The 12,904-nt window shown below is 47.2% G+C and overlaps 1 protein-coding gene across 3 annotated transcripts; it reads left to right on the top strand.

Annotated features, from left to right (window-relative positions):
- The first annotated feature begins 1,100 nt into the window (after nt 1-1,100).
- On the top strand, nt 1,101-7,864 carry C5AR2 (complement component 5a receptor 2). Of its 3 annotated transcripts, none has more exons than XM_032388377.1 (2): nt 1,101-1,277; nt 6,186-7,864. In XM_032388377.1, exons 1-2 carry the CDS (start codon nt 1,254-1,256, stop codon nt 7,212-7,214), a joined length of 1,053 nt encoding a protein of 350 aa, XP_032244268.1. In that variant the 5' UTR covers nt 1,101-1,253; the 3' UTR covers nt 7,215-7,864. The 3 variants fall into 3 exon arrangements, with proteins under 3 accessions (XP_032244268.1, XP_032244271.1, XP_032244269.1); XM_032388380.1 differs by lacking the exon at nt 1,101-1,277 and adding an exon at nt 3,689-3,889; XM_032388378.1 differs by lacking the exon at nt 1,101-1,277 and adding an exon at nt 3,689-4,113.
- Nucleotides 7,865-12,904: the final 5,040 nt, after the last annotated feature.

Genomic DNA, 12,904 nt, shown 5'->3' with positions numbered 1-12,904 from the left:
GGAAAAGCAGACTCCCCGCTGAGCAGGGAGCCCGACTTGGGACTCGATCCCGGGACTCCAGGATCATGACCTGAGCCGAAGGCAGTTGCTTAACCAACTGAGCCACCCAGGCGCCCAGAACAACTTCCTCTAACAACACAGTTTTATTTCCTAAAGGACATCAAAAGAAATGTGTAAATATATCCCCTCCACCCAAAGCATGCACAGAGAGAAGTATACAGCCACAAAAGAACTGCTGAATAAGAGTTCTGAAATTGGACAACCACTTCCTCTTGCTAAGCCTTCTTAAAATGTACATTTTAACAATTTCTATTGTATTCTTTTCGTCATTGTTAATTTAACACGTAGGGAGGCACAGCCGATGGGCCGGTGAGCCGGGCACCCACAGATGTGCTTGAAATCTCTTCACCCATGTATTGCTCAAGGCAAAACGTCCACTGCACAGATGACGAAGTTGAGGCCCAGAGAGGCCGAGGCCCTGGATCTCACCCACCGCGGACCTGGACTATGAGTCTCGTCATTCTGGCCCTCAAGTTCACGTTCTCGGCCTGGCGCCTGTGCTGGGAGTGAGGTTAGGGACCACGACGGTCAACATCTTCCCATTTCAAAGACGGGAAACTGGGGGAACAGGAGGGATATGATTTGTTTGTGTTTTTGTCTGCCCTGTGGTTGACGACCTTGGCCCTTTTGTGGGGAATGTGACCCTGAGCTGTCTCTCTCAGTACACGGAAGGCGGGAGGAATATTTATCTGTCTTCAAGGCTTTGCAGAGAGCAGAGAGAGGGGGCTGGTATACATTTGGAGGCTGGGAGGCGGGTAGCGGGCAGTGGGTGCTCCCTGAGGATGACCTCAGAGGGCCCCCTGGGAGAGTGAGAGTGAAGACCTCCAGGCCTTCAAGGTCAAACCGCATGCAGGTCTAGCTTCCAGGAACAGATGGCATTGATAACTGGGGTTGGTGACACTGGGTCAACTCTCCACCCACCTTCCTTTGCTGCCCAGTAATTTTGGGATGTGTGAGTCATGGGAAGAATACAGGACAAACACACCCTTAGAGTACGAAAAGGCCACTCCTGTTTTCCCCTGGTTATTAAGATTGGCTGGGGCCCGTGAGGTGGCAGTGCTCAGCGGCATCCCTTAGGAGCCTCGGCAAGGGGGACAGGAATCCACCAGCTGCCAGACGCCGGGAGAGACCCCCGGACCTCCCGGGTCCTGGCTGTGAGCCCGGATCAGGCTTCTGAGTGGCATCTGGTCAAGATGAGGATCCTCTTACAAGAGCCGGTAAGGATGGAGGGAAGGAGGGAGGCAAGGACGGGAGGGTGGCATTTGGCCATCTCGGCTTTGTAGGCTAATTCTTTTCAGAATCTGGGAATCAGAAACGGCAATTTGAGAGGTGGGATCTTATCACCATTACATTGGAATTCCAGGCTCTTGGAATTCACTTCGGCGGCCCAACAGAAAAGATTTTGGTCAAAGGGTCCACATATCTGGCACACTCAGGTGTAGAGCAAAGGACGATTCTCCAAACTCCAGGAACCCCAGCAGTTTCTGGATAATCCACCCAATGGCCACTTGTCCAGTGAACTAGCCCTTCGATTCACCAACTCCACTTTTTTTTTTTAAAGATTTTATTTCTTTATTTGAGAGAGAGAGAGAGAGAGACAGAAACAGAGCATGAGCAGGGGGGAGGAGGCAGAGGCAGAGGCAGAGGGAGAAGCAGACTCCCCACTGAGCAGGGAGCCCGATGTGGGGCTTGAACCCAGGACCCTGCGATCATGACCCGAGCACAAGACAGACGCTTAACCAACTGAGCCACCCAGGCGCCCCTCCAATTCCACTTCTTAAGAAAGAAGCTTTAACTTTATTTTCACAGATAACAGACACACGCACGTCAGAGCTGGGAAGCTCTGTGTATCTCCACGAGCCAAACGTGCACAGGTACTGAGCACCCGGGTCAAGGAATAGCACAAGCCTAGTGCCGACGTGCCCTCCTGTTCCCCCAGTCGCTACCCACCCCCCACAGAACTCTTCTGCTCGTTTTTGAACTTGATGTGAATGGTATCACTCAGTCACCTCCCCTGCGTGTCTGTCTGCCTCTTTGCCCAGCAGTATATGTATGAAATCCATCCACATTCGTGTGTGTGGTTTGTTCATCCTCACTGCTATAGAGTATTCCACTGCGTGAATATATCATGCTATGTTTTTTTAATAAAGATTTTATTTATTTATTTGAGAGAGAGAAGAGAGCACAAGCAGGGGGAGCAGCAGAGGGAGAGGGAGAAGTAGACTCCCTGCTGAGCAGGGAGCCCGATTCGGGGCTCAATCCCAGGACCCCGGGATCATGACCTGAGCCAAAGGCAGATGCTTAACGACTGAGCCTCCCAGGCGCCCCATACCATGGTATGTTTATTCATTCCCCTTGGGGTGACTTTTTGGGTGGTTTCCCATCAGGGACTGCCGTGAACATGTCTTTCCTGGCACACGTCTTTTGATGAGCATACGTGTGCTTCTCTGGGGGGAGGGGCGAAGTATCCTATGTTCAGCCCCACGGGTCCCCAGAGCAGAAGTTCTGACAAGACTAGCTGATTTACAAACACACACGTGCCAAGAGCGTGCACACGGGCGCCTGTGAGCTTAAGGAACCGAAAGAAACCTAAGTGTCCCCTTTGCTGCTTTGTGCCTCAGTTTCCCTCTTTATTCTTTTACTCACCAAATACCAATGAAGTGCCTGATTTTTGCCAGGTGCCATTCTAGATGCTGGGGAGACAGTGGAGCCCAAAGTAGCTGACGGTTTGGGAAATGGGGCATAACAATAGTTCTTACTTCATACAGTTGTCATAAGGATTATGCCTGGTGCATAATAGATGCTGGATAAATGTCATCTGCTATCTTAATTGTTATAAAATAATGATGATGATGGTAATTATGTTTTGTATATATATAACTATATGAATATAATTCATTGTTTTTTATATGAATCAAATTTACTGTACAAAATGAGGATAAAATAAGGCTATTCGTGATTATCATTAAATGTCCTTTATTTCCAGTCCGAGGCTGGTTGGTGAGCACGGCCCATCCAGCCAGTGGGCTGATACTCAAGCTGCTGTAGGAAAGGGCTGATGTGTGTGCAGATAGGGAAACAGGTCGAAAACACATTCATTGTGTGGAAAAGATAAAGAGATGACACAGTGGGTTTTGGATGTTGCATTTCTGTTTGATATATTCAAAGGGAAATACCACAGTTGGTTGAGCTGCCAACATGCAGAAGATTTCCCGGGTTTTGACCAGTAAAAGCTGGGCAGGGTGGGGTCTGAGGGTGGGGAGAGAGGGCGCGCGTATCAGCAGGTACCAGCTGCTACCACACAGCTAATGCTCGCTGTGGACCAGGCACTGCGTTCAGCTCTCCACTCTGATTCGCTTACTGAACGCTCGTGACACCTCTAAGGTAGGAAGAGTATTATTCTCATTTTACAGACGAGGAAGCTGAAGAACAGAGAGGTTAAGTGACTTGCCCAAGGTCACACAGCTGGTGAGGGTTTGAATTTTTAAAAGCTGCACACCTTTTACTCTAGTGATGAAAATAATATGAAAGCAGCATGCCAAACTCCAAACACACACACACACACACACACACACACACACACAAAGTGGCTGGGCCTCTTGGCAACTACTTGGCAAGGAGGAGGGGGCAGAGGGCAACACTCCAACTTCCCCTCCGCTTTTCCTGTTGCGTCAGTGCCAGCTAGAGCTCTGGGGAGTGCCCATGAGAGCCAGCAGAGAGCCTCAGGGGCAGGTCATGCTGACGTTGGGGGGGATGGTCTACCATCCACCCGAGCCCTTTACTGCTTTATCACCCGTCAACTCCACAAGGCCTCCCCTAAACCAGTGAGGTAGGTTCACCTCGGTGACTCATTCCTCAGATGAGGAAACCAAGAGAGAGCCAACTGAAACTGAGTTACGGAACCCGGGTCTGCTTAGGGCCACCGGCTGGGCTGCCGTCTGTCTCCTGAATCTAAGGTTTTTGGGTGAATGCGCTCTAGGGCCCGGAGTTCCAGAGTGCGGATGACACAGTTCAAAACTCAGCTCTGTTACTTGCTTAGCTGAATGATCTTCGGTAAGTTACGTCCCTGGGCCTCAGTTTCTTGTCTGCCAAATGGGTACAATGATAGTACGGGTAAAAGGATAGTATTAAAATCAGAGGGTTGTTATAAGGATCAAATGATATAAGATTTAAAGGCACCTGGAGCAATGCCCAACACATAACACAAAGTGCTCAGTGGATGGTGGCTTCTAATACTAATACTACTAATATAATAATAGTAAGTAATAATAATATATAATTATATATTAATATTACTATATTATAAAAGTAAAAATAACTATTATATCACTATATAATGTATTAATATATTAATCTATATTACTAATTATATTAGTATTATTATATATTTATATATTATATTATATATTTATATATTATATATAGTATATGTGTATTATTATATATTTATATATAATATAGTATAGTATATTATTATATATATTTAATATATAGTATATTTATCCATAATATAAAAATATATATTAATGTATTTATTTAATATGTTTAATATATAATATTTATTTAATATATTTAATATATAATACTAATATATGATATATATTAGTTTATTACTATTATGTTATTGTATTAATATTATATTACTAATAATATTACTATATATTATTATATTATAGTAGTAATATTACTATATATTACATATTATAACATTATATTACTATATATTATATTATTATCACAGTAATAATGTTATAATATATATAATAATTATTATTATTGCTATTGCTATGATAGATCATGTCGCTTCACAGCTCAGCACCCTCCTGTGGCCCCAATCTCATATGGAATAACAGATAATGTCCTCACAGTGTGCCCCATGGTCCAAGATATCTTTCTGTTCTTACCTTCCCCTTCTCTGCCTCCCTACTCCACCCCAGCCACACTGGCATCCTCGCTGTTCCTTGAACATGACCACCACGTTCTCACCTCAGGGCCTTTGCTGTCAATACATATTAACCTTTCCCCCTCTTGATGGATATTCGGATTCCAATATTTTAAATTCTAGGGGCGCCTGGGTGGCTCAGTTGGTTAAGCGTCTGCCTTCAGCTCAGGTCATGATCCAGAGTCTCAGGATCCAGCCCCCCATCAGGCTCCCTGTTCTGTGGGGAGTCTGCTTCTCCTTCTGCCCCTCACCCTGCTTGTGCTCTCTCGCGTGCTCTCTCTCTCAAATAAATAAATAAAATCTTTTTTTTTTTTTTAATTTTATTTATTTATTTGAGAGAGAGAATGAGATAGAGAGAGAGCATGAGAGGGGGGAGGGTCAGAGGGAGAAGCAGACTCCCCGCTGAGCAGGGAGCCCGATGCGGGACTCGATCCTGGGACTCCAGGATCATGACCTGAGCCGAAGGCAGTTGCTTAACCAACTGAGCCACCCAGGCGCCCTTTTTTTTTTTTTTTTTTTTTTAAGAACATTTCCATCAACGCTGAATGTTGGATCACACAGCGCGGCCCTACAATTCCAAATAATAATTGGCTGGGGTTCTAATAGTATAATATTTTGGGATTCCAAAATATATTTTTTTAATATTTTATTTATTTATTTATATGACAGAGAGAGAGAGACAGCAAGAGAGGGAACACAAGCAGGGGGAGTGGGAGAGGGAGAAACAGGCTTCCCGCTGAGCCGGGAGCCCGATTTGGGGCTCGATCCCAGAACTCTGGGATCATAACCTGAGCCAAAGGCAGACGCCCAGGCACCCCTAAAATATATTTTTTTAAATCACGATCATTTTCTACATTGCAATACTCTAGAATTCCTAGATGCGAGTAAGCCTGGGTTCTAACATTGTAATATTCCAGAATTCCAGGATGCTCATGAGCTAGTGTTCTCACACTCTGGCATTCTAGAATTCCAGTATTCTAACCTGCTGGGGTTCTGACCGTGGCACTATTCCCGCAGCGAGTTCTACGATGGTAGTCTTCTAGAATTCCGATATTAGGATGCACTGGAGATCGGAAGCTGTCGCAGTCCGGCGTCCAAGCGGCTAGTGGGGGTTCCCACACCCGGGGATTCCAGGGGCCTGAGGGTTTCGTCCAGGAGCTCCCACGATTTCTCTCCCGTTCAGGTGTCTGGGGCCTGGATGGAGAACACTTCTCTCAGCTACGAGTACGGGGATTACGACGGGGTTCCGGATCTCCCCGTGGACTGCGTGGACGGCACCTGCGTCTCCACCGACCCGCTGCGCACCGCCCCGTTCCTGCTGTACGCCGCGGTCTTCCTGGTGGGCGTGCCCGGCAACGCGATGGTGGCCTGGGTGACCTGGAAGGAGGCCCGCCAGAGGGTCGGCGCCACCTGGTTCCTCCACTTGGCCGCGGCGGATCTGCTCTGCTGTGCGTCTCTGCCCCTCCTGGCGGTGCCCATCGCGCGCGGGGGCCACTGGCCGTACGGGGCGGCGGGCTGTCGGGCCCTGCCCTCGGGCATCCTGCTGTCCATGTACGCCAGCGTGCTCCTTCTGGCCGCTCTCAGCGCCGACCTCTGCCTGCGGGCCCTCAGGCCCAGCTGGGGGGCGGCGGCGGGGCGGGCGCGCGGGGTGCAGGTAGCCTGCGGGGTCGCCTGGACCGTGGCCTTGCTGCTCACCGTGCCCTCGGCCATCTACCGCCGGCTGCACCAGGAGCATTTCCCTCGCCGGCTGGAGTGTGTGGTGGACTACGGAGGCTCCGCCGTGGTGGAGAACGCGGTGACCGCCACCCGCTTTGTTTTTGGCTTCCTGGGGCCGCTGGTGGTCGTGGCCAGCTGCCACGGGGCCCTTCTGTACCGCGTGGCCCGACACCGCTGGCCACTGGGCATGGCCGTAGTGGTGGGTTTTTTTGTCTGCTGGACCCCCTACCACCTGCTGGGGCTGGTAATCACCGTGGCTGCCCCGCACTCCGCGCTCCTGGCCGGGGCCCTGCGGGCTGAACCGCTGGTCAACGGCCTTGCTCTGGCTCACAGCTGCCTCAATCCCATGCTCTTCTTGTACTTCGGGAGGACTCAACTGCAAAGGTCACTGCCAGCCGCCTGTCGCCAGGCCCTGAAGGAGTCACAGAGCAAGGATGAAAATGCGGTCAGCCAGAAATCCACCAGCCATGATCTAGTCTCGGAGATGGGCGTGTAGGCTAGAAGGAAACTGGTTTGTGTGCGTCCATCCGATTTCGCAAGGCTGCCTTCAGGCATAGCTGGATCCAGCAGCTCAATGATATCATTTCTTTATTCATTCAACAAGCATTCATTACGCACCTCCTATGTGTAAGGCCCTATTATAGGCACTGGGGAAGTAGCAGTGACTAAAACAGACACAAATCCCTGCCCTCAGGAAACTGACATTCTATTGGAGGAAGACAGGCAATAAGCAAAGGAAAAAGAAATATGGAATATATCAAGTGGTGACAAGTGCCAACCTAAAGGGGACAAAGAGGACTGAGTGGGGCAGGGATTTAGGTAAGCTAGGCAAGGCCCATTGGGTAAGGTGATATTTGAGCCAAGACCTGAGGAAGGGAGGAAGGAGTCATGCTTAAATCTCGCAGAAAAGCATGTCAAGCACAGGGAGCAGCAAGTACAAAGGCCCTGAGGCACAATATGCTTGGCACATTTCAGGAAGAGTGAAGAGGCCAATGTGAATGAAGCAGAGGGAGCAAGAGGGAAAGTGGAGTGAGACAAAGGGAGAGAGGTAGTGGGGGGCTGGATTTGAAAGCCTTCCAGGCCATAGCAAGTGTTTGGAGATCCATGGCAGTGTTCTGAGCTACTGTTATCAGATAAAATATACAACACCAAATTAAATTTGGGTTTTGGGTTTCAGATAAACAACAAGAAAACGTGGGTTTTTTGTTTGTTTGTTTGTTTGTTTTTTTTAGCATGAGTATGTCCCATGCAATATTTGAAACATACTTCAAAAAATTATATGTTGTTGGGGGTGCCTGGCTGCTCATTCTGTAGAGCTTGTGACTCTTGGTCTTAGGGTTGTGAGTTCGAGCCCCACATTGGGTATAGAGATGACTTCAAAATAAAATCTTTACTGGTGTCTGGGTGGCATAGTCGGTTAAGTGTCCAACTCTTGGTTTCCACTCAGGTCATGATCTCAGGGTCATGGGATCAAGCCCCGAGCCAGGCTCTATGCTCAGCATGGAGTGTGCTTAAGACTCTCTCTCCCTCTCCCTTTGCCCCTCCCCACGGCTCGCTCTCTCTCTCAAATAAATAATAAACATCTTAAAAAAAATAAAATCCAAAAAAAATTAAGAAATAAAAATTATTTGTTGTTTATCTGAAATTCAAATTCAAATTCAAGAGAGCATTCGGTAAATTTTTTTTTTTTCCTAAATCAGGCAACCCTATTCTGAGCAGAGAAATGTCTTTTTTTTTTTTTTTTAAAGATTTTATTTATTTATTTGACAGAGAGAGACACAGCGAAAGAGGGAACACAAGCAGGGGGAGTGGGAGAGGGAGAAGCAGGCTTCCTGCTGAGCAAGGAGCCCGACACGGGGCTCCATCCCAGGACCCTGGGATCATGACCTGAGCCAAAGGCAGATGCTTAATGACTGAGCCACCCAGGCACCCCAGAGAAGTGTCTTGATCTGACTTAGATTTTAATAGGATCCCTCTAGTTGCTGGTGGGGACTAGACTATGGGGGTGGGGGGGGAGGGACATGAGGATCTTCTGCTTTAGCAGAGAGACTACTGCCATGGTCCGAGCAAGAAGTGATGTTCACTTGGGTCAGGGTACTAGCAGAGGCAGGTGAGAAGGTGACAGATTATGGCTCTGTTTTGAAGGAAAGGCTATGTCCTAGCTCCTTAGCTTGGTAGTCGAGGCTTCTCTCTGCCACTGAACACACTTACGTTCTAGCTGTGCAGACCATTGTGGCAGACGGAATAACAGCCCCCTAATGAGGTCCACATCCGAATCCCCTGCACCTGGGAATATGTGACCATACATGGCAAAGGGAACTTTGCAGTTGTGATTAAGGGTCTTGAGGTGGGAAGAGGATCCTAGATTATCTGGGGGGGCCCAAGGTAATCACAAGGGTCCTTATAAGAGGGAGGCAGGAGGGTCAGAGTCAGGAGCAGGAGATTTGACAGTGGAAGCAGATATCAGAGTGATGGGAGGAAGGGGCCACCGGCCAAGGAATGCAGCCCCAGAAGGGGCCTGCCGACACCTTGATTGTAGATGCCTGACTCCAAAACTTTAATGGAATAAATCTGTACTGTTCTGAATCGCTAAGTCTGTGGTCACCTTGTTACAGCTGCCACAGGAGACCAGGACAGATCCTCTGGGCTGTATCATTTTCATGCCTCTAGGCCTTTTCGCAAGCTGGTGCCTAGGGTGCCCTCCGGATCGGTGCTGCCCTATCTGGTAATCACCAGCTGTCGGTTCCTCTTCGGATGCAAATGAATTCAAGTAAAAAATTGAGTTCCTCAGTTGCACCAGCTGCTAGTTCGAAGCTCAATAGCCCAGTGTCGCTCGCGGCTGCCATACGGGGCAGCGCAGATACAGAACCTTTCCATCACTGCAGGGCGTTTTACGAGACAGGGCTTCTCGAGGATCTCACCCGCTCACATCTTGAAGTCACATAGTAGTGGCACCTGAATGTAGGGTCATTACTACAGGACTGCATCTTCCATAGAATTTCTCCTTTAAGGTAAGTCCTACCCCAACACAGGGAAGTAAGGGGAGATGCTTCCTTTTATAAGACGAGGCCCAGAGAAGGGAGGTCATTTGCCCAAGATCACACAGCAAAGAAATTATAGAACTGAGATTTGATCCCATGTTCACTTGACTCTAGTGCCCATGCTCTTATCTCTGAAATCTTCCTTCCTTCCTTTGCTCAAATGACACTTTCTCCAGGGAGTCCTCTCTGATTCATTCCCCTCCGAGGGAGGGAGTAGTGTTCTCTTCTCTGGGTTAAGTTTCTGGAACACAAGTTCCCAGGTACGCTGTAAATTCCCCATGGGCAACATCTGAGCCATTTTTATTTTTATTTCTTCTCCACCCATTCCCAGGCCTTAGAAATAACAAAACTATCTTTATTTGTCTACATCCTGTTTTCCAGCTAGACTGTGAGCTCCCCAGTGATGAAGCTCTCTTTCTTGCTATCTCTTCTTTAAAAAAAAAAAAAAAGATTTTGTTTATTTATTTGACAGAGAGAGAGAGAAAGCATGAACAGGAGCAGGGGGAGTGGCAGGGAGAGAGAGAGGGAGAAGCAGGCTCCCCGCTGAGCAAGGAGCCCAACGCAGGGCTCAATCCCAGGACCCCTGGGATCATGACCTGAGCCGAAGGCAGACGCTTAACCGACTGAGCTACCCAGGTGCCCCGATATCTCTTCTTTCTATTTCTGGTATAGGGACACATAGTACATCCTCACCAATACATATTTTAGTCCTGGGGTTTTATTCAGAATTGACATGCATGAGTTATGAAGACCAATTCTCCCTTGTAGAATGAATTATGTCCTGGGACAATTTACAGAGCTTTATGAACAGCTGGGGGAAATCCTGTTGTTAATCCATTGGGGCCAGGTGCCATTTAAGAGAGCTCTTCTTCAATACATTTATAAAAAGTCTTTTGTGGTTTTTTTAAAATTTATTTTCATTTATTATTGCATCAGCCTTACTTTTTTTTTTTAAAGAAGAAATCAATTTCACGGAAGCTTTCAAATGTAATGCTTTTTTAAAAATTTATTTTATTTTATTTTATTTTTTTTAAAGATTTTATTTATTTGAGAGAGAGAGAGCACATGAGAGGGGGGAGGGTCAGAGGGAGAAGCAGACTCCCTGCTGAGCAGGGAGCCTGATGCGGGACTCGATCCCGGGACTCCAGGATCATGACCTGAGCCAAAGGCAGTCGCTTAACCAACTGAGCCACCCAGGCGCCCTAAATTTATTTATTTTAGAGAGAGTGCGCAAGAGCGGGGGGAGGGACAGAGGGAGGAGAAGAATCTTCAGGCAGACTCCCCACTGAGCATGGAGCACGATGCAGGCCCGATCTCAGGACCCAGAGATCATGACCTGAGCAGAAATCAAGAGTCAGACTCTCAATTGACTGACCACCCATGTGCCCCTTAAATGTATTTCTGTGGAACTTGGTCATTAAAAATAATCTTGCTTTTTGTTTGTTGTAATTTCCCCTTTTCTGTTCTTAATTTTGTTTGTTCTTTGAACACACTGATTTCCTCATTTCCAGAGCACCAGTTCTGAATATTTTTCTAAGAACGAATTTCAAGTTTGCTACTCAATCCTAGGTTTGGTAGTTTGCAACACACATGTTGAAGTCATATTTGTTGTTTACTTCCTTGAGACACACATCTTAAAGTCATATTTGTTGTTTACTTCCTCCCATTTTTCTTTAAAAAGAAGTTGTAGTTCTCTTTTGGAAAGTTCAAGCAGTGCTTAGTCAATTTCTTCCCCTTCTTCTTTTTTTTTTTTATTTTTTTTATTTTTTTATTTTTTTAAATTTTTTTATTGTTATGTTAATCCCCATACATTACATCATTAGTTTTAGATATAGTGTTCCATGATTCATTGTTTGTGTCCCCTTCTTCTTTTGATGACTTACGAATTGCCTTCTCTACGTTCAAATTGTTTTCCAAAGGTTTGATAATTGTATCCAACTTCCCCCTTGACAACCCAAATCAATGTCCAGCACATAACTCAAACTCGAATATGCTCAAAATGGAACTCTGGATTTTCTCTCTCAGCCCTCCTTCCCTATTTTCCTGATCTCAGTTGATGGCAACTCTATTTCGAGGCACTGAGGCCAAAAACTTTGGGGTCACCCTTGACGCCTCTCTTTCTCTCACATTCAATGGCCAATCTGTCAGCCAACCCCTCTGGGCGCTACTTTAAAGTATCCACAGAATCCGACCACTTCTCACCACCTTCTCTGCCATCATCCTGGTCCACCATCTCTCACTTACTGCATCGGCTGCCTCCCTGGTCCTCTTTCCTCATCTTGGTTCCCTACAGTCTGTTTCCCCACACACAAGCCCAAGATTCTGTTAAAATCTAACTCAGATCTTTGGGGCGCCTGGGTGGCTCAGTCGTTAAGCGCCTGCCTTCGGCTCGGGTCATGATTCCAGAGTCCTGGGATCGAGCCCCACATCGGGCTCCCTGCTTGGTGGGAAGCCTGCTTCTCCCTCTCCCGCTCCCCCTGCTTGTCTTCTCTCTCCCACTGTCTGTCAAATAAATAAAGAAATAAAATCTTAAAAAAAAAAAAATCTAACTCAGATCGTGTCTCAGGTCCCTCCTCTGCTCAAACTCCTCCCATGGCTCCCACCTCACTCAGATGAGAAGCCAAAGTCCTCACCGTGGTGTGCCTGATCTACTCTCCTCCTTTCCTCACCTCATTTCCTGCTATTCCCCCCTCCTTCACTCCCTCCACACAAGCCAGCTTGCTGACCTCTGAACCCACCAACCATGTTGCCATGGCAATCTGCATTTGCGATTTCCTTCACCTCCAGGGATCTCCATGGCTTGCTGCCTCACTTATTTCTGCTCAAATACTGCTTCCTTGGAGCTGTCCTCTCTGACCACACTACTTAAAATAACATGACTCCTTGCCCCTTTCCTGCTTTGTTTTTCTCCATAGAGCGTGGCGGTACTGCTTGACATTCTTTTTATTTTTATTTAAGTAAAGATATTTAAATGTCTGTTTCTCCTACTAAAACCCGAGCTCCATGGGAGCAGGGACTTGATCCGTTTTGTTCACGGCTATGTTCTCAGTACCTGGAACTGGCTCCGGAACTGAAGGCTGTACTTTCTCAGCGGCAACATTCTCTTCAGGAAAAAGGAGAATGATGGGAGGATATACTATAAATG

Source organism: Phoca vitulina, unplaced genomic scaffold, assembly GCF_004348235.1.
Source record: "Phoca vitulina isolate PV1807 unplaced genomic scaffold, GSC_HSeal_1.0 scaffold52, whole genome shotgun sequence".
NCBI classification, from domain to species: domain Eukaryota; kingdom Metazoa; phylum Chordata; class Mammalia; order Carnivora; family Phocidae; genus Phoca; species Phoca vitulina.
The sequence above is the reverse complement of the archived record's forward strand: the minus strand, read 5'-3'. Positions and strand labels throughout refer to the sequence as shown.

What these genes read in the sequence shown, in the direction of transcription:
- C5AR2 (XM_032388377.1), top strand. Translation starts at nt 1,254, where the DNA reads ATGAGGATCCTCTTACAAGAGCCG. An exon ending in GGATCCTCTTACAAGAGCCG is followed by an intron (nt 1,278 to 6,185) that starts GTAAGGATGGAG and finishes TCTCCCGTTCAG; the next exon opens with GTGTCTGGGGCCTGGATGGA.